At 40.9% G+C, this 22,567-nt stretch overlaps 1 protein-coding gene across 4 annotated transcripts in view; it reads left to right on the top strand.

Moving 5' to 3' along the window:
• The window catches only part of GYG2 (glycogenin 2), a 349,183-nt gene that overhangs the window by 253,503 nt on the left and 73,113 nt on the right, over nt 1-22,567 (top strand). For all 4 annotated transcript variants that reach the window (XM_085622236.1, XM_085622235.1, XM_085622234.1 and 1 more), the window contains exon 8: nt 12,730-12,849. In XM_085622236.1, the coding sequence (XP_085478362.1) occupies nt 12,730-12,849 (120 nt within the window). The remainder of the gene's footprint in view (nt 1-12,729; nt 12,850-22,567) is intronic.

Genomic DNA, 22,567 nt, shown 5'->3' with positions numbered 1-22,567 from the left:
TCTTCCTCTTACTCCTCTCCTTGCGTACAATGATATGAACTCTGCCATACACAAATCAAGACTCAGTTCCAACTGTGTGACCTTCTTGACCGCAGTGTAGGCCGAAGGCAGTAGTCAGCAAGGGACCACAGACAGGTGTTGTTCGGATGCTAGGCACAGAGTTGGTGGCACCACATTGAAGGGAGTACAGTGACATAAAATCTACCATAAGGTGTGTACTCTGCCATTGCATAATCAAGACTCCGTTCCACATGTGTGACCTACTTAACTGCTGTGTAGGCTGGAGGCAGCGGTCAGCGCGGGCCAACTGCTGTTCAGCAAGCGCCTCCTGGAACTCTAACACACGATGTTGAAATGGCATGATTGGATGACTTGTGGTTGATGGAGGTAGAAGCAACAGAGCTGAGCTGCTGTTTGTATTGGATTTGTGTGAGGCCTGCTGAACCGCAGTGTAGGCCGAAGGCGTAGTCATTATGGGCCCACAGACACGTGTGGTTGGGATGCCATGCACAGACTTGGTGTCACCACATCGAAGGGAGTATAGAGATTTAAACTCTGCAGTGATATGTGTACTCGGCCATTGTATAATCAAGACTCAGTTCCAAATGTGTGACCTACTTGACCGTAGTGTAGGCCAGAGGCAGCGGTAGAGTATGTCTACGAGAAAGGAGTACAGTGAGCCTGTGTTGAGGAGGCCGTGATGGTCTGAGGAGGCTGGGAGGCTGCCATGGTCGCGGGCCTCGGGCTTGGAGCTTGCGCCGGCACGTGGTGGGCCCTCTTTGACACACGCTGGTGTTGGCAGGTGAGCAGTGAGGCCTGGGTGAACAGGGGCAGGCAAGACGGGTTCAGGGACCAGCGGCCCAGGGTGCAGCAGGCGCATAGGATCGCATGCAACATCGCTCACGGCAACGGCATCGGCCTCGTGGCGGGGTGGGAGGCAGTGACCTGGCAGACACGTTGGGTAATCTGGAAGAGAACCACACCCAGTGCTACATGCTTTTTATTCACACCCCTAAGCTGGCCTGGCATACGCCGGGCCAGCCCACTCCGCACACGCTTACAGGGGGGGACGTCACTTGCTACATTTCCGTGAACTTCCCCACTGGCTGGGGTGACATGGTTGCGTCCACTACACTCCAAACACCAGCAATGCATGTAGACATGGATCTGTCTGTGGTCTGCATACTGAAGTCTGTCTAGCACATCTCTTCCACACTTGGCATTGTGTACATTGTCATTCATGGGTCACTTGCCTCCTTCGCACATGCCTGGTTCCCACCTCTCCCCACATTCTGCTATTGTGTGGCTGAGGAGCCATGCCGTTGATGGCTCATGTACATGGCTAGCCCAGGTTGCCACAGTAAGTTGTGCTGTCGTGTCTGGTGGGTGGGCATGTTGCTTGGCATGTTGTATGTGATTTTGTAATGTGTGCATTGCCAGAGTTTTGAGTTGCATGATTGTGGAGTTGAGGTGTGTGGTGTGTTCATTTGGTACTTACCAATGAGCAGTGCATTCCCATAGGTGCCAGTCTGGAAGCGCTGGTTGATGATGGACTGTCGGAAGATGAAGGAATCATGCACACTCCCGGGTAGTTGGTGACGACATTGGTAAAGAGTCCCAGGTGGTCCACTATTGCCTGCACATTGTTGGAACGCATGTGCTTTCTGTTGCAGTAATTGTGTGCAGTGCTGGCAGGGGGCACAAGTAGGACATGTGTGCTGTCCATTGCACCCAACACGTGTGTGAATCCAGCTATGGCATTTAGTCCTTGCTTGGTCTCCAGCTGTTCCTGCGCATTGTGGGGGACGTATAGGTGCTGGGGTACCAAGCTAATGATGTCATCCAGGACAGGTGTGAGGAACTTGGATGGGGCTGGCTGTGAGACTCCTCTGACTCTGGCGGTTGTTGGTTGGGAGGTACCAGAGGCCAACAGGGGCAGCACAGCCAGCAGCTTTGTCTGAGGTGAGATGTTGGTTGTCCGCTGTGTTGGTACAGTCAGCCTGTGGGCAATGATGGTCAGGATGCGGAGGATGGTTGTCCTTTTGAGCCTGTAGTGGGCAATCACATGGTCTGGTGTTGAGTCTGTGAGGCTGGTGCATTTCCTGAAGGTCTGCTGTCTTTGTCTGTGTTGCCTCTGTGGTGGTCCAGGGGGGACAGGGGGGTCTGGGAGGGTGGCTGTCCTTGGGGTGGTGGCGGTGGGTGTTGTGGCCCTGTTGGGGCTCCGAGCTGCATGATCAGTGGCTCCATGGCATCTGTTGGTCTTCAGGTGTAGCTGTGGGCTGGGCTCACTTTTCTTGTGCAGGTTGGCGTCCGACTTTGCACCAGGTCAGAGCAGGTGTTAATTTCCTGCTGCTAACACACCTTATCACCTGTTTTGTGGTCTTATCGCCGATCTGGCTGGTTGTTGAGAATGTTGAGGTGTGGTGTTGTCGCTGCTTTTTGCTTGGGAACGCCTACTCTGCATCTCATTAGCGATAGTTGCCGGGGTAATTTGTGGTGATGTTTTTTGTGGATTCTATCGCTGGTAAACTGGTGGTTTCGCCTGTTAGCACCAGCTTGTGAATGGGGCGATAAATTTATCGTGACTTTGGCTGCGATGAAGTGCCGATAACTCGGCGATAAGTCCTTCAGAATATGCCCCTTTGTTGCTTGAGCCAGCATCTACAGCAGAGGTCAGGAACCTTTTGTAATCAAAATGATGAGTAACATTTGAACCATCATGGAGCATTTGAGTGTAGATGTGTTGAAAAATGATTGAAACATGAACCAGTGCACTAATGAACATAATGTACAAAATGAACACATCGCAATAAATAACATTATCTGGGGCAACATTTAGAGTAGAAACAAATTGTGCATTTCAGAGCCCAACATAGGCCAGTGGCTGCAACTAAAATGTGAGCAAATTTATAGACAAGGTACAGAGGGTGTGGGCTCTTCTCAAAGGAGTGTGCTTTTTAAAACAAATGGCAGATTATGTATTTTACATGGCACTGGGCTAGAAAAACCTGTCAAAATCGAAATGATTTATAATTATATCTTGGAAATGATCTTACCAAACTCTGAGTTGCTGGGGTGACTGTATTGGAAAACAGTAAGCAATGGAATCCCACAGTGATCTTTATTAGTGATAGAAATCAAATAGACTTAGAAGTGATTGTAAGACATGTTTGTTTGTTTTCATGTTTTTACTTGCTGGAGCATAAAGGCTTGAAAAAGATTCAGAAACTATTCTGTAAGCGCTTTGTTGGCTCCTCAATGAATATTTGGGAAGTTAGGGGCTGATTACGATGATGGTGAGAACACCACTAACAGCCTGTTGATGGTGGTCTCACCCCTATCGTAAGCATGGTTACCGCCCGCCATATTGCAATGGCGGGCGGATAGTTGGCAGTCGGAAAGCCCAACCACACGCATTCGGACAGGCTCAAGGAGCCCATCGGAGGCAGCCGTAATCCCTATAATGGTGGCGGTGTCTGCCAGGCATCGCCGTAGGGATTATGATGTCCGTCCCCTCCAGCCGTTTCATTACCGTTTGCCCACCATGAAAAGGCTAGTGGAAAGGGAGATTGGGGGCCTGTAGTGGGGCCCCATTCCCCCTGGCCCTTAGTTTTTGGGTGTTGGCTGGCACCTATGGTGCCCCCCTACATATCCCTGCACCATGTGGCAGGCACCGTATGGTGCCTGGCACAGTGTGCAGGGATATGTATTATGTCTATTGTGTACAGCAGCATGTGCTGCAGCATGCAGCACCCGCCGCAATACAAGACATAGATATTTCGACCGCCATGGAGGCGGTCACATTGTAATTTCATTGGCGGGACCGCCGACAGCAAATCGGGCGGTCCTGTCTCTGATAGGATGGTGGTCGGACGTAAGTCCGACCGCCATTATAATGAGGTCCTAAGTGACAAATGAGGTATGTTGAAGAGCATTAGATCAGTGACCTAGGTATGAACCAGTTTAGATATAAATACCATTTTACAAAGAAGTTTTTGGGTTGTTCCTAAGGGAAATGTAGGGAAATGTAGTGCTAAATTGTATATTTCAAACACATTAGGCCCTAAAATTGTTCAAACCTTGGTAGGATTGAAAGATCGCTTAACACATAGGGGGTTGATGGGTCTTCTTAAGGAACAACTGCTAAATATAGAGGAAATTGTGAATTTAAATATTTTAGTGAAGTAACATTGGTCAAAAGATGGTGGACTATAAAGGAAACTTCACAGGCGGTTAGGATTGTCTCCAACAATGTTTGGGTACTTCTGTAGTAGATGGTGCAGTTTGCCGCACATTAGGAAAGTATTATAAGGGACAGTGGTCCCTCCAGGAAGGGTATATGAATAATAAGACACAGACCTACAATAAGTCCTGTGATGATGTTCTCCCTAGTGGAGATACAGTACATTTATTGAATATAAAATAGTTCAAGAAAGAGAAAAAACACAATTATGTACAAAATTACGTCTGTCAAAGGTTGGAAGTCAGCAGATTTCCAGACCTGAGGCATTAAAAGTGAAGGGTGACTTTGTGAAAAAATTCTGATATCAGTTAGTCACAATTAAACAGGCATCTTTTGCTCCACAGCACAATTATAGGTAAGACAATATGGAGTCAAGATGTAATGGTTGACGATGTTTCGATCCCCACTAGAATGGGGGATCATCATCAGGACATAAAGTATAATGTCCGAGTGATAGCCTGTGAGAAACTCAAAATCACGGGATGGAGTACGCTGTAGCAGATGCTACCTGGGAGGGCGCTGAAGGGCCAGAGGCAATTTAATTGCATGCCGATTTAAGACTTATGGCATCGTGGTGTCTTGCGCAGAGGGTGTCCCTTTCAAATACCGATTTGCAGCTGTATGTATTAATTCTGTGCGACCCAATTACAGTTGCAAAAAAATACTTTTTTTACCAACTGCTGAAATCTAGTAGTAACCATTCACAAATAGAAAGGGGTCCCAAAGGAAGAATTTTAAATGAATTCAATTTTTCATTTTTCTTTTGAAACATTATGTTTTCCTTTAAGGAACAGGCTGCTTATCAAAGAATAAATGTTTGCCTTATTAAAAAGCGATCACAGAGATGGTGGTCTGCTGACACCAGCAGGCCACTATCCCTGTGATTGCTTTGATTCCTAGTGGGTCACAAATTGTGACCTACCTCATTAACATTCATGAGGGAGGTCGATTTACCACTATGCTAGGAATTGCTAATTTAAAATATATTCTTTAGTACATTAAGGATTGCGATTTCCAAATTGTGTTGAGGTAAGACTCGAAATTTGGAACTCGCTATTCCTAATTTTTTTACCTATGGGCCTAAATTGCATTAGAATGAATCCCTTCAAGGACTGCAATGCAAGAGTCACTGTGGTGATGAAATATATTATTTCAGATGCCTCAAACATCTGCGATCTCTCTTGATGAGATAGATCAATTTCATTGCAAGTACTGAGTAGGAACTTATGCATTGTAGGAGAGAGTTGCAGCATGGAGAGAGTCCATTTGGCTTGCAGCACAACTGATTCTTTGCATCTTGTTCTGGACATTATCCTACTTTTGCAAAATATTAGTCATATATATGGTGACCTGCATTTTTATGCCCAATAAAGATTTTGAGAACCGACCTATGTACTAATAGGTCAGATTTTAAAAACCGGAATCATACTGGGTCACAATCTAACCTAGCTCAATAATATTTATGAGGTAGCTCCACAAATTGTGACTCAGTATGATTGAAGGCCCCTACTGGGATGGAGGCCTGCTGGGGCCAGCAAGCCACTGTGTCTGTAATTGGCTTTCAAAGTAAAGTTTTTTTTTCTTTAATGCCTCCTATTTTCCTTAAAGGAAACAGGACGCAATTTAAAAAGAACATTTTACTTTTTTTTGTTAGTTTAGGAGCTTGCAGTGCTCTTCCGCACCACTAGACTTCAATAAACTTTTTTTTACATTCATAAAGAGGAAGAGTTCCTTAAGGGGGCTCTTCCTTTTTGCAAATGCATGTTGGTAAGATATCAATGATTTGCAACTGGATTTTGGTCACGAAATATTGATACATAAGATACTGATTTAGTATTTGGAAGGGACGTCTACAACACACCCCGGCAGATACTTAATCAGTATCCATTTAAGAATCCCATTGTAGGACTCAGAAAACGTTTTCTGACTCCAAAAATGGGATTAGTACATAAGAAACAGTATTATAATGGTGTCAAGCACCGAACTGAAGGTTTTGCAACTGTTAAAATGCTTAGTACATCTGCTTCATGATTTTTACAATCCTTCCTGATATTTTTTGCGTTCAGGAAGTGAGTCCGAGGAAGTAGTGAAAAACACATTGTACAACTCCATAGACTGCTCCAAAATATCTAAATTGCAAAGAAACCTGCAAGTCATCCAAGACCCTACCCTAAAGATGACAATAGTACATTTCAAAACATTACAACAGTCAGGCAATCATATGCTATCCCCTTGAAAGGGGTGACAAAGCAACCCCAGAATGTAAGTCTACCTCTTAGTTCCCTGACCAGTTCTCTATGATGCAAAATGATGGTGTGCTGCTTTGAGGACACATAAAGGATAGCTGCAGATCATTAAGATTGTTGGCTGAAGAATCTCTATCTCATTTTAAAAAGAAATTCTGTTTAAGCACGTCTAATGGGTAATCAGTCACAATATCGAATTTTTAATATCGATATGGCAAAATAGTGAGTTTAAAATATAGAATGGACATTATATTGACTTACAAAAATATAGTGGTGCAGAATATCGAAATGCAGGTAAGAAATATCGTTTTTCATAATATCGAAGTTAGTAATATCGACAGTCATAATATAGTTGTTAACAATATCATTTTTTTATAGTATTTTAAGTGTTAGTATATGTGTTGAAAGTATGTATTATTTTTTTAATGTATGTTTGAATTTTTTTAAAGTAATGAATCTTAATTAAATTCATTTTTGCGTAATTTAATTCCGTAGCGGTTTGTGGGTTTATAGGGGAATAGGGTGGGAAGTAATTTAATTATAATATATATTTTTTTAGAATTATTTAGAAATAATTACTTCTATGTTAATTATTTTTTGCGCAAATTAATTCTGTAGCAGTTTCTGGGTTTATAGGGGAATAGGGTGGGAAGTGATTTAATTGAAATTAATAAATATTTTATGAATTAATAATTTAGTATGGCATAATTTATATTGTTAATTACGTTAATTAAAGTATTATTAATTAATTATACATTGATTAATAACAATTAATAATTAATTGGTAATTATGTTAATTGTGTCATTTGTTATTAATTAGTAATTAATTAGATATTAATTATTAATAATTAATTTGCAAATAAGTTAATTGGGTACTTTTTTTAGGAATTGGGCGAGGGTTGATAGGGGAGTAGGGTAGGAAGTACTTACGTTTTAATGTAATTTTTATTATGTTTTATATTATATTTATTAAAAGTTATTTTATGGTGTTAATTTTGTGAATTAATTTAGATTTGATCGTTATTAATTTTATTGTTAATTGTAATTAGGTAAATAATTAATTTTCAATTAATTATGCAAATTTATTAATATTTTACAATATTGTAGGTGACATTTATAGGGGAAAATGGTAGGAGGTAAATTAATTTTTAAAAAATAATTACTTGTTAATTAATGTTAATTATATTGCAGGAGTGGGTATACTACATTATTCCCCTACGCTATCCAACACTTTCCCTACTGTTACACTTGGTGGAGTGGGAATATTAAATTACTCCCACCCGCTATCCAACACTTTCCCTACTGTTGCATTCGCTGGAGTGGGAATAGTAATTTTTACCTTCCCGCTATCCAACACTTTCCCTGTTGGTGCACTCACTGGAGTGGGAATAGTAATTTTTACCCACCCGCTATCCAACACTTTCCCTACTGTTGCACTCAATGGAGTGGGAATAGTAATTTTTACCCTCCTGCTATCCAATACTTTCCCTACTGTTGCACTCAGTGGAGTGGGAATAGTAAATTTTACCCACCCGCTATCCAACACTTTCCCTATGGTTGCACTCACTGAGTGGCAATAGTAATTTTTACCCTCCCGCTATCCAACACTTTCCCTACTGTTGCACTCACTGGAGTGGGAATAGTAATTTTTATCCACCCGCTATCCAACACATTCCCTACTGTTTCACTTGGTGGAGTGGGAATAGTAATTTTTACTCTCCCGTTATCCAACACTTTCCCTACTGTTACACTTGGTGGAGTGGGAATAGTACATTATTCCCACTCACTATCCAACACTTTCCTTACTGTTGCACTCACTGGAGTGGGAATAGTAATTTTTACCCACCCACTATCCAGCACTTTCCCTACTGTTGCACTCACTTGAGTGGGAATAGTAATTTTTACCCTCCCGCTATCCAACACTTTCCCTACTGTACCACTCGTTGGAGTGGAAATAGTTATTTTATCCCCTACGCTATGCAACGTTTCCAGTAATGTTATATTTAATGTAGTGTAAAATAATATTTTTTTAAAAATTATTTATTTTAATGTTTTAACTTATTATATATAATTTAATTTGATATTTATATATATATATAATTATATTTTAATTTATGTTTTGAACATTTTATAATTACATTTTTTAATTATTTTGAATATTAATACGTTAATATATAATAAAAATAAAAATGCATGTTTCTTTTTTTGCATTATATCTAATATTTATTAATTTTAACGTTTTTTAATTATTTTTAAGTATGTTTTACTTTATTATATTGATTATTTAATTAATTATATATTACTTTTAAGACATTTAAAAAAGTTGATATTTTTTCAAACTATATTATTGACAACGATATTTAGGATTCGATATTTTTGTACTTACCTGTTTGTAGATAGGAAGTCGATATACTGTCATTCTATATTTTTTCATCAATATTCTGCTCTTCGATATTCTGTCAGTGATCCGTCTAAGGCTACTTCTAGGAGCAACTGGGTTTTACGGTTCTGAAGATATTTTGAATGTTTCTTGAAAACCATGCATTGAAATATTTAGAATAAAAATGCTTCACTGTGAAGAATTTATGCAGTTGCTATTGTTCAAATTTTAAGAGCCCATGTGAATTATATTATCTATTAAGAAATTGCTCTAAGTCGGATGTGGAGAGACAGAGCTTTGTAGAATTCCCATTATTAGAGGTTATAGATTATGGGCCTTATTACGATGTGACTGGGAAAGCCTCAGGCTTTCTCAGTCACATCATAAGTTTCACTTCCGACAGCCGCATTACAATGCTGGTGGTCGATAGTGAATCTGGCCGTACATTCCAGCTGTATTCCAACGGGCTCAATGAGCTCTTTGGCCAGTCAGAGGCCTCACTGTAATTCCTAAGGATGGCATTTCTGCAGTACGGGTATCATGTTGGTTTCTGACAGGCTTTCCATGTCGGTCTTTCTGACATGGAAAGCTTGTCAGAAAGCGATTTTGGGGGTAATTAGCAGGGCCCCCTTGTCTCTGTGGCCTCCGGTTGGGGGCCGAGGTCTCTGCACTCTGTGGCAGGCACTGTGAGGTGCCTGCCACATGGTGCAGGGAGTAACAGAAACTCCCATTTCCCTATGGGAGCTTGTGCTTTGGCCGGTTTACGGCCGCAGCTCAAGCTCCCCTATAGAAATGGGAGTATGCGACCGCACCATGTGCGGTCACATTGTAATTGCGGTGAAGGGACCGCCAACCAGAGGTCGGTCGGTCGCTCCTGAGTCCGCAATGTTATGTCTGCCGACATCGTAATAAGGTCCTATGTGTTAAAGATAGGGAATTTAAATGTATTTTTAATTTGTCTGTATTAGACGTTAGATTGACTATTTTAAAAAATTGTAAGTAATTATTAAGGAGTGAAATGCATTTTAGTAATATTCTAATAGAATTGTGTTAATTTGTTAATGATCCATAAGTATTAAGCTATCCAATTAACTTATATTTGGAAATGTATAATTATAAGTTAGAACCAAGTAATGCATCACCGGACTCCACGACTCGTGCACTACTACTGATAAGGCCCTCTCTTAATCTGGTTTTAAGCTCAGAGGTTTTAGCATGTTTTATCTTCATTACATTTGTGTACACTGCTTTTTTGGGACTTGTTTTGCAATTGAGCAAGTCCCTGGGTATTAAAAAATCTATTTATCCTCCGTTAAAGTCCCTAATTAACTAATATCATACCTTACAGAGATCACCCCAACAATATACACTTCTCTCTCGCTTAAGAGGTGCACAACCCTTGTAGATCATTGTGGCATGAAGATAAAAGTGCCTCTTTTCTACAAAGAGATGTAAATCAGAATTAAAATGACATCAATGTCCCTGAATTTAGAAAAGCAAATATAGCTGCTAGGAGCTTAATGGAATCCATCACTGGGGCAACTGGGGCAAAGATTGTATATGTTACAGCAGTGACTAGCGACATTACAACATGAATGCCTACTTAGCACACCAGAGTTTTTGTCTGATTAATTTTTTGCTCTATAAAACCGTTGGGTAAATGTCCAGTCAAACAGTGCACAAGTGATGCATGCCCATCCCGGACGGGAGGGTAACATGCATTAGTATGTTATACCCTATTCTGAGGGGTGTAAATAGCAATGGAGCTCCAGTTATGCACCCAGCAAATACTGAACCCCGTGCATTTGGGATTTATTGGGCCTGCTATTTGCACAAGTGCCTCCTTTTTGGTTAAATGAATTGTATTTAAAACTGCAAAATGCTTTAAAAATTGTTAATAGTGTTTGACAATGACAAAGGTCGTCATGATGATCTGTCAACAGTCCTAACTAAAACACTCAGGATGTACCCAAATTCCAATAAAAGGCCAGAAATTCTATTGCAATTAGTGACTAGTTAAAATATTGTATTTTTGCCAAAATGTTATGTAATGTAGGATTTGATGTCGTGCCCATGAGTATTTTCCAGAATTTTACTATATAGTCACTCGTTATGAATGATCCATTAATTCTGATAGGCCTCATAACAAGAGTAACCAGATTCTTTGTAATTATTCACGCAGAGATTTTAAGCATTTTGGAATTTCAGTGTGAAACATGGGGAATAACATGAGAATTGATGTGGAAACACTGATTTCCAGGGGTGTAGCTTAGTCAGTGAGATTCAGGTGGTGTTGATCACAAATTTCCTAACTAAAAAAGCCGTGGGCGGAAGGATGAAGGGGTGAGATGACCAAGATTTGGGATTGACTGTTTTTATGAGGAACAGGGTCAGTACTGATTTCCATTAGGTCGACCTCTGGCTAGGGTGGCACACTGGATGAAAAGTGATGGGTTGGAATGCTACCTGAGTGAATGCCACTGTTTAGACAATTTACAAGTATTCATCTCATCACTTTTTGGGTGATAGATTACTAGTAGTATGCCTGGAAACCTGAGACTGGTCCAGCTTTCCAAGTCTACTACATTGACAGTAGTAGACTTGGAAAGCTGATCCAGTCTCCGGTTTTCAGACATACTACTAGCAATCCATCAACAAACAGTAGTACATTTGCACCCTTTCTAGGAGTACTTCTATGGGTGCCGATTTACTATTGTTTTTGTAAATCAGTCACTATATGGGGCTCATTCACAGAGGTAATTTACACTTTTGAGTAAGTTTACTATTTTTTGGCTATTCACAAAAATGTGAGTGTAAATTCACTCAAAAAGTATAGCTTACATGTCTCCACCGAATGTAAGGGTCTGGGCACTATTCCCAAACTGCATATGGTGGTACATTTTGTAGTACTACAATAACAGTGCAAAAATACTATAAAATTCTGTTCACAAACTGAACTTCAAAAGGACTACTGCAAAAAACAGTAGTGCTTTAGAAGTGCAGTTTATGAACAGCATTTTGTAGTATGTTTGTTCTGCTATTGTAGTACTAAAAATGTACTACAATTGTGAATAGCCCCCAGGCTATTAATGTAAACCCTGAAGTGGTCATGTAAACCTTAAAGGTGGCCTGGATTCTTATTGTAGACAGAGCAACACTATAGTCTATTAAATCAATCAAAAGAGGGGCTTGTAAAGCGCACATCCTGAACTCAAATATTTATAAGTCACCTCAAGTGTGATATCAACTAAAAGGAGGCTCTGAATTAAAATGTATGCCTAGGATACACAGTTTGGACAAGCAGGGAAGCCGGTATTGATTCCAGATTATCTGGTTTCACATTTTGAAATTCAGCCACCAGCAAAGGTCACTGTTTTGTCTTTTTTTCTTTGCCTCTAACGAAAAACTGACACAGACAGAGCAGGCGCGCCTCAGGGCCCCCTGACACAAATACCAGGCCAAACGTGCATTTATTTGGGAAGTGTCACACCCCAAAAACCCCCGGAAGCTATGCCCCATTCATTCCAACATATTCTTCCCCCAAAATATGCAATATCCATCTTTTCCCCATCCCCAGAATTAGTAGAACCCCCAGTATCGGTAATTCTAGAGATGGGGAAATAGGGATGTTCTGGGTCACGTCTAATGTGATCTTGAGCATTTTCTGCATTGGAAGGACAACTAACACCACCGACAACTCGTGCTTCTCTGTTGTTATGTATAATGTAACATGGAACCCCAGGTGGAAAACAACCCCCTTGATACTTAATCATCTTCATTTCTGTATACAGTGTGTAAATGAGAGCACCGAGGCCTACAGTTACCGAAATTCATATTTTGATTATTATTTCTTTTTTTAGCATCATTACGGAGGAATTGAAGTCACAATGAAAAGAGAGGACTCTTTCTCATCTCAATCGACCACACCAGTTCTGGAGGCAGCTGCACCAAGTTCTCCTCAGGGTTCACCTGAAAGAACTGTAAGTCACTTACCAACCGTAGATTTAAGAGTCTCCTACAAAAAGGAGGCTCCTAATGATTTGATGGCAATTAACAAAATACAAGCACATATACCCCCCTGAATTTTTGCTCACATAAACAGTGAAACTCTAAAAAATCTATTTTCATGAGACGTGCATTTTTTCACCAAAATTGTTTGGAATTTGTTGAACATACGTGGATGTTTACTATTAGCCCAGTGCCATGGCATGATTGTAAAATATGTTAATATGTGCAATACAGCAATTATGTACAGGGTTACTTTATTAATAAGACTTCGGAAATAGATGTTCCTTGTCTCAATGTTTTTTTCCTTCTAAAGCCTGAATTCATGTTCTTAAAAATACTATTTAAAGAAGCTGGCCAGCAAATACTTCAGATGTAGAGAAAAATTGGTGTATGGCATAAAATACCGCCTTCCACACGTTACAGGAATATTGGATGTTACAGTGGAGTTCTATGACTACATCGAGGAACCCGGCGGAAGGCTACCTTTCTTTACAAGGTCACAGAACCAAATGGTGGCTTGCTGTGCACAGTTGGGGGTATTTTGTTGCTTATAATAAAAGTGCACCTACCCCTCTGTCATCCAAAACCCAACCATCTAAACCTGCTTCAAATTATTGTTACATTGTTTCCTTTTAAGGGTATCCTCTTGATGCTGGTATGCAGAATAGGGGCCCAAAGCTGCAGTGGAATCTGTATATATATATATTTATATATATTTATATATATATATTCACTGAAAAAACCAAAGGTTTCAGGGGCGTTATAGTTAGGAATTGGCATTTAAAAAACCTTAGAAATTCACTGAAGAAACCATAGGTTTCAGGGGCGTTATAGTTAGCTGGACATTTCCCTCGTACAAAACCCTAGAAATTCCCCCGAAGCTAACTATAACTCGCGCCCCCGCAATGCACTGCTGATGACGTCACATATTACATCACTCATGACATGGTCAGTGACATCACTGATGACATCACTGATGACATCAGAAATGACATCACTGATGACATCACTGATGAAGTCATCCATGTCATAAATTAGTGCATCTTCTCACACCCTTTGATATACTCAATCAAAATTTCAGACGTCCATTCTCAAAACCATAGATACTCCAATACCAATAACGACATACCCACTCATTGACTCTTAGATCTACACACACATCCACTTGCTCACCTGAAAAGTCACCCATACTTACAGTCACTCAGTACAGGACTATCATATGCATTTATACACCTACATAGATACTCACACACCACCAATCATCCATAGAGGTATTCTCACACCTAGTCAGTCATGCAAATAATTAATCACACTCCCATTTACTCACCTATGCAGTTATACACACACAAGTTCACTTACTCATAAAAATAGTATCACATTCTTGCGCTCTTATACAATCACTGATACAAGCACACACTCATCCATACAGTCACTCTCACAATCACACACTCTCAGATATATCCACTTATATACTCTTACACACATATATACTGCCTTTCACATATATAGTTACTCACACATGTACCACTGAGATATACATTCAATCACTAACACACCCATACATACATTCACCCAACCATACAGTCCATCACAGATGCCCTATTAAAACCATGCACCCATAGAATAACCCACTTACACATGTATGCACAGAGTCACACACACCCCACCCACACAAACACTCAGGCACCCATACAGATACTCAGACAACCAATCAATAACTCATAGAGACACTCATATAGTTATTCACAAAATCATGCAGCCGCTTATACACCAACAGACAGACAGATACGGACATTCACACAGTTTAGTCACTAGTCTGCAGTAAGATGCATTTAATGACTCACTTACAGAGTCAGTCACGCACCTACTAAATCATCCATTCACACACTTATATACCCACTCATTGTTCCATAGGTTTTTCCCTATATATATATTAAACATTTAAAATTTACAGAAACACACACTCACTGGATGACGTCATCAGTGATGTCATCAGTGATGTCATTTGAGATGTCATCAGTGATGTCACTGACCATGTTATGAGTGATGTAATATGTGACGTCATCAGCGGTGCATTGCGGGGGTGCGAGTTATAGTTAGCTGAACTAACTATAACGGGGGAATTTCTAGGGGTTTTGTACGAGGGAAATGTCCAGCTAACTATAACGCCCCTGAAACCTATGGTTTTTTTCAGTGAATTAGTAAGGTTTTTTAAATGCCAATTCCTAACTATAACGCCCCTGAAACCTTTGGTTTTTTCAGTGAATTTCAAAGGTTTTTTAAATGCTAATTCCTAACTATATCAGGCCTGAAACCTATGGTGTTTTCAGTGAATTTCAAAGGTTTTTTAAATGCTAATTCCTAACTATATCAGGCCTGAAACCTATGTTTTTTCAGTGAATTTCAAAGGTTTTGTAAATGACCATTTTTAATGTATTAATTGTTATACTGATTTTTTTGATACTGATTTACTACATTTTTTAAACTATTTATTTTTAGATACTTTTTTTTAATTACATTATAATTACATTATACATTACAATACAAAATATACTTTCTCAGAATGAATTACTTTAGTTTAAATACGTGGCAAATAGGCAACAGACTTTTAAGTACAGTAGTTACAGTTGTTGCAATGGCCAACCCAATTTCAAACACAAAGCAACATTGAGCTCAATGTGAATTTCTAGTTAAATGCAATTAGTTACTTTATGGATTACTTTTCTAACCACAGGACTGGATCCTAGATTCAGTCCTTGGACATCTCCTGTAAACAGTTGAGTAAAAGCGTTTTGTTTACAGTAGTTATTTTTAAGGAATATTATTGTATTTTAAAAGTTGACACTTAGAAATGTTTTCACATAGAATCACCAATGTTATCCTACGGCAGAAAATTCACTTAGCAGGTAAGTAGTGTTATCGTTACTTTTTCTTACTCAGTGGTGGATCCTGGATCCAGCACTGGCCAACCTCCTGTAAACAGTTGAAAGAATGTGTTTAAGTCCTACAGACCATTTTTAAGGCATATTTTTAGTTTGTGAAAATAGACACTTAGAAACTTTTCTGCTGAAAACCACACAATGGATTCCTATGGAAGGAAATATAAGTTACTGGTAAGTATGCTTAGAATTACTTTTCAGAGTCAGTGCTGGGCTAAAAGATGCAGCCCAGGGTTCTCTCCTGATTACAGGTGAGTAAATCGGAATTCGTAGTTCGGCTGAATTTAGAGGAATATTTATACGTTTCAAAAATGGACACAGAAAATGTTCTGGTGAAAACTACACAATGGATTCCTTTTGAAGGAAATACAAGTTACTGGTAAGTACGCTTAAAATTACTTTTCAGGGTCAGTGCTGGGCTAAAAGATGCAGCACTGGGTTCTCTCCTGATTACAGGTGAGTAAATCGGAATTCGTAGTTCGGCTGATTTTAGACGAATATTTGTACGTTTCATAAATGGACACTTAGAACATTTTCTGGTGAAAACCACACAATGGATTCCTATGGAAGGAAATACAAGTTACTGATAAGTACGCTTAAAATTACTTTTCAGGGTCAGTGCTGGGCTAAAAGATGCAGCACTGGGTTCTCTCCTGATTACAGGTGAGTAAATCGGAATTCGTAGTTCGGCTGATTTTAGACGAATATTTGTACGTTTCATAAATGGACACTTAGAACATTTTCTGCTGAAAACCACACAATGGATTCCTATGGAAGGAAATACAAGTTACTGGTAAGTACGCTTAGAATTACTTTTCAGAGTCTGTGCTGGGCTAAAAGATGCAGGCCAGGGTTCTCTCCTGATAACAGGTGAGTAAATCGGAATTCGTAGTTCGGCTGATTTTAGAGGAATATTTGTACAATGGTGAAGGAAGGGGGCGGGGCCTGAGGTGATATGTGTGCAAACACGCCCTGTGGTGCGTTTTAAGTTGGGGAATTAATTCCTCTTCAATCCTGAGGTCCTCTGGGGGCCAACTAGCCCACCAGGTTCCTCCAGTATGCGCCAGGGGGCTGCATTGCAGAGAGGTGTTCAGAGGCCACACCCCTTTTTACAACACTCTGCAACACAGCTCCATGGCGCTTAGTGGAGGTACCTGGTGGGCTAGTTGTACCCACGCGGCCCCCCTCCCACTTAAGTTAAAGCCCCGGGGGGTGGTGGTCCCCGGGGCATGTGGGGGGCTCGAGCCCCCCACACAGGTTTTGTTTAAAAAATAAAAAAAAACAAGCCCCGCGGGGTGACGGTCCCCGGGGCTGCGGCTGAGGGGGGGCCATGAGCCCCCCGCATACATTAAGATAAGCCCCGGGGAGGTGGTGGTCCCCGGGGCTGGGGGGTCCCTCTGGGCCACCCATGACTATGAAAAATTGCCCCCAGGACTTGGCCCCCCCCAGGGGCTAATTGGAAACGAAGAGCGGCAGCCCGCGCTTCGTTCTTTTTTTCCTCAGCGGGATGCACGGACCCTACGCACATCCCGCGATTTAAAAAATAAATAAATAAAAAATGTTGGCCTTGGGGGTCCTTGTGGGACCCCCTGAGCAGACCTATGGGGTCAGGGTGTTTCTACTCTGCCCCCTTTTAGCGTTTTGCAATTTTTTGGGGGGGCTTCTTGTGCCTCGGTTCTACTGAGGCACAAGATGGCTGCCAACAGTTCCTGATCTGGAGTGTTGACAGCCAATTAGCATTCAGCTCGTGCACGGCAGGGTGCGCGCTGGGTGTGGGGAGGGTCCGCGGATCCTCCTCGGCCATAGATATCACTAACTTTTAACTCAAATTTTCTCAGGAACTACTGAACGGATTTACACCATTTAAGCAAAAGGCACGAGTCTGAACTGAGGTCTACCTCTTTGCCAAATTTGATGTAATTCCGTTCAGCAGTTCGGGCTGTAGCTGCGACAACAGGTCCTATGGGAAATTGCATGGGGAAAACACGTTTTGGGACCCCCCTTTTTTCATGGCGCCCGCTTGACGAATCACCGTGAAACTTTCAGGGTAGGAGCGGAGCGGAGCTGGCCAAAAGTTTGGAAAATTTCGAGAAGATTCGTCAATCGGCGCCAGTCTTATTGGGAATAGAATGTTGCGGATTTCCTATGGAAAATAGGTCCTAACTATAACTATCTACTGGCGACCGCCAGTAGATAATATATATATGTATTCGTTACAACGCCTACTCATACAGTTTGAAACAGATACCAGCACGCTCGGATCGTTTCTCAGAGTTGTATTTCAGCCACATACAAACAGGTAACGCATATATATTATCTACTGGCGGTCGCCAGTAGATAGTTATAGTTAGGACCGAGTTTCCATAGGAAATCTGAAAATTCTATTATGAATAACTTTGGCCCCGGTTGACGAATCCTCGCGAAATTTTCAAAACTAATGGGGCGCTCCGCTCAGCTCCTACCCTGAAAGTCTCGGGGTGATTCGTCAAGCGGGGGCTGAGAAAAAAGGGGGGTCCCAAAACACGTTTTCCCCATGCATTTTCCCATAGGACCTTTAGTTGAAGGTACAGCCTGAACGGCTGAACAGAATTACTTGAAATTTGGCAAAGAGGTAGTCCTCAGGTCAGGCATGTGCCTTTTGCTTAAATGGTGTAAATCCGTTCAGTAGTTCCTGAAAAAATCAAAAGTAAAATCACATATATATCTGGGCGGAGCCTAACCACACATCTCATCGTGAGATCTGATTGGCTGTCAGCACTTCATCAAGAAGTGTTGGCAGCCATCTTGGGACCAATATACATGATAGCACCTCATTAAAAAGCATTGCAGTTAATTGAAGGTTTTAAGACTTTAGTTACATTATAAATCATTTGTTGATGGTACCATACTCATTTTAGGAATTGTGGTGTGTTCTAAGGTGATTTTACCATGTGAAAAAGCCTTCTGCTGTGATATCATGAATCATGTTTGAGAGAAAACTATTTTCTCATGCTTTTCCCACAGAGGTTTGGAAGGTGATCTATAAGCTAACTGAGAGCATATTTTCTGTAAATTCACATTATCTTTCTCAGTCATGTGAGAATGAAGTCTGACATTCCCAGTAAAACATGTACATCCAACAAGGGCAGAGACTGTCAGTTGATTCCTTTGTGTTCTACTGCAGCTTCCCAGAGTGTTCTAAAGAACAACTAGAGCGCTAACAGTCCTACTTATGACAAACGTATGGCACACCTGAAGCCATCTTGGTTGGAATAAAGTGGTAATTCTTAAAACATTTAATTTAAAAAGGAACAAAATGAGGGGGCTCATTTTGCCATAGAAAGTATGATTAGTGCTGCAGAAAAAAAAATTAGGGCACATTTTGAGTGACTTCTCAAATCCTTTTCTATTTCATTAAAAAATTCTGACATGCAGACTGAAACATGCACTTTCAATACCAGCAGCAGACTTCCCTGGTGAGCAGTAGCTTTACTACAGTGATCTAATAAGCAACTAGAGCGCTAACATTCTGAATTTATGGCAAATGTGTGACACATCTGAATGCCTTCTTGAGGGAATCAAAGTAAAAAACTGAAAGTATTTCCTACTGAGGAGACTGTAGTAAACGAGGAAATTAGGAAACATCATAACAAATAAGTCTCCCAAAATGGCCACCAGAGACAAAAGAGCCCAAATGTAGCCCAAATATCACCCAGATGTAGCCCAAGTATAGCCCAATGACAGAATGTCCCAGAGTGTTCTAACGAACAACTAGAGCGTTAACAGTCTTACTTATGACAAAAGTATGGCACACCTGAAGCCATCTTGATTGGAATAAAGTGGTAACACTTAAAACATTTAATTTACAAAGGAACAAAATGAGGGGCTTCATTTTGCCATAGATGTTATGATTGGTGCTGCAGAAAGAAAAATTAGGGCACATTTTGACTTCTCAAATCCTCTTCTATGTCATAAAAAAATTCTGACCTGCAGACTGAAACATGCACTTTTAATACCAGCAGCAGACTTCCGTGGTGAGCAGTAGCTTTACTACAGTGATCTAATGAGCAACTAGAGTGCTAACATTCAGAATTTATGGCAAATGTGCCTTTTCTGGTTTAGATTTTAATGATTGACTTTTCAACCCTTACAATATTGGGGAATTCTCACAATCATCCATAACGAACCCAACCTCATCATCTAATTCATATCCCACCTCTGCAATAATGCCTACGCATTTGCCTCTTCCACTCATTAAACCTGAGTGCCCAAAAATCAATTATGAAGTTGTTACAATTGCAACACCGACCCAAACTAATCAGGAAATCATCGAACGGAGGGCTAAAGCAGGCAATCCAGTTGACTCTATCTTAGATACTTTGCAGTTTCATTTTACCTACTGGAATATCGCAGGTCTCTCCGCAAAGAAAATCGACCCCGCCTTCCTAAGCCAGATCAATTTGAGCGGTTGTATCTGTCTTCAGGAGACGTGGGCCATAAGACCTATACATATACTAGGCTTTAAAACTTTTTGGTCACCTGCGACGAAATCAACTTCTGGCAGAAATAGCGGAGGCTTAGTTATATATTTCAAAAACACCCTTTCCGTGGATGAGATAATTCCCATAAGATTAGATACAAATTTTCAGATCATAGCAGTTAAGGTCACCAAACAAAGACTTTACCTTATTATAAACTTTTATAATAACCTCTCCAACTCTGCTATGAACACGCTACTCCCAGAGATCTCCGCTATAATACAAAAGCAACGAACTATTCACATTAAAAAGGCATGCACAACAATTTGGGGCGGAGATTTCAACCTACATCTATGCAGTAATAGTGACAATAATAAATGTGGTATTAGTGATGAGTCCGATACAATCCTCACGCATTTTACACACTCTAATGGGGGGGAAAAAATGAATGAACTTATGGCTGAACTAGAACTAAACTTTGCTAATGAAACAAAGAATCCACCTGTTCAATTTCAGCCCACATTCAACGGAAGAGGTTTAACAAGTATAATTGATTTTATACTGATCTCATCACCCATAGGATCCATCGTAGAAGATTTTAAGGTTTTTAACAACCCCTTAAGTGACCATTTCCCCATTATCATGGTCCTCGCTGAAAGAACAAAGAATAAGCCACATGACATTCTGACCGCTCTAAATCAAAGCGATCTAGAGCTAGGCTCTTTGAATGGCTTTACATTGAAGTGGGGTAATATTGATAAAGAAGCCACAACAAAAAAAATTGTCACAAATAACCAAACGGATATTATTAACTGCTTGGATTCCACCACCCACCCTAGTGAAATTATAGTAAGATTTCTATCAATTACAACAACCATACAAAAAGAATTGATTAAAAAGCACAAACAAAGGCCCCAACTGAAGAAAGGGTGGTTTGATACAGCATGTACTAAAGCATCTACACGCCTAAAGGAAGCTCTGAACAGTAAACATAAGGACAGAGTCGAAATCATCAGGCTTAGAAAAGAGTATACAGCCGCCCTAAAAAACAGGAAAAAGGAAGTAAAAGCTGAACTATGGTCAAAACTGATCCAAAGCTCGGAACTTAACGATAGTGCTTTGTTCTGGCAGATAGTTCGTTCCCCACTCCTAACAGAGAAATCCAACCTTCCATTAATTGATGTATCTATAAGCCAACACGAATGGGTGAACCATTTTACTAAAGTCTTTGCCATAGACCCGACCGAAGACACAGATCAGCCTGAACCTCTGCCACAAGTTGTGTATCCGTTAAATCTTCACTTCTCCCATGAAGAGGTCCAAAAAGCTTTAAAATCTTCAAAAGCAGCCAAAGCACCAGGCCCGGACGGCGTTCCGGTTGACGTTTTTAAACACCTTCCAGATCTTTGGACCCCGCTACTAACTAACGTCTTGAACGCCACCACTGAAGTAGGTATCCTGGAATCCTGGAAAACATCAACCTTGGTACCTATCTTCAAGAAAGGAGATCGAAATAGTCCAACATGCTATAGGCCGATCTCCCTCCTGGACTCCCTAGGCAAAATGGCAGGACGAATATTACTTGACCGCCTCCAGGAGTGGGCCCTAGAACACAAAATTATTTCTGATCTACAATATGGCTTTCGGGAGGGACTAGGAACAACTGACCAGGCTCTAAATCTGTCCCTACTGGCGAGCAAATACCTGGACGCCAAAGGGTCCTCATTCCACATGGCCTATGTCGATCTTTCCGCAGCATTTGACTGCGTGTCACACTCAATGCTGTGGAATACAATCTTGAAAATGGGCGTTCCTACGCCAATTGTGGATTTCTTACGCGAACTATATACAGGCACCACTGGCAGGGTAAGATTTGGGACAAAGGGCGAGCTCACTAACTTCTTCAGAGTGGAAAAGGGGGTCAGGCAGGGGTGCGTATTGGCCCCCTTCTTATTCACCCTATACACGAATGGCCTAGAGGCTGCTATGCTACAAGGCAGTAAGGACCTCCCGGCAACAGTTCGTCGGCAGATACCAGCACTTTTATATGCCGACGATGCTGTTATCCTAGCAAGAACATCAAACGAATTACAAATGGCCCTGAACAGATATTGTGATTTTATGGCAAGTTTAAACCTGAAACTAAACGCAAAAAAAACGTACACAATGCACTCAGGGGAGCAAAGAAACGCAAAACATAGGAAGTTAACGGCGCAGGGCGAACACCTGGATAGGACTAAAACCTATCCCTATTTAGGGATTGTCATTGACGAAAAATTCAAATGGACTCCAGC

Source organism: Triturus cristatus, chromosome 8 (genome assembly GCF_964204655.1).
Source record: "Triturus cristatus chromosome 8, aTriCri1.1, whole genome shotgun sequence".
Taxonomy (NCBI): domain Eukaryota; kingdom Metazoa; phylum Chordata; class Amphibia; order Caudata; family Salamandridae; genus Triturus; species Triturus cristatus.
This window is presented reverse-complemented; position numbering and strand designations above follow the sequence as displayed.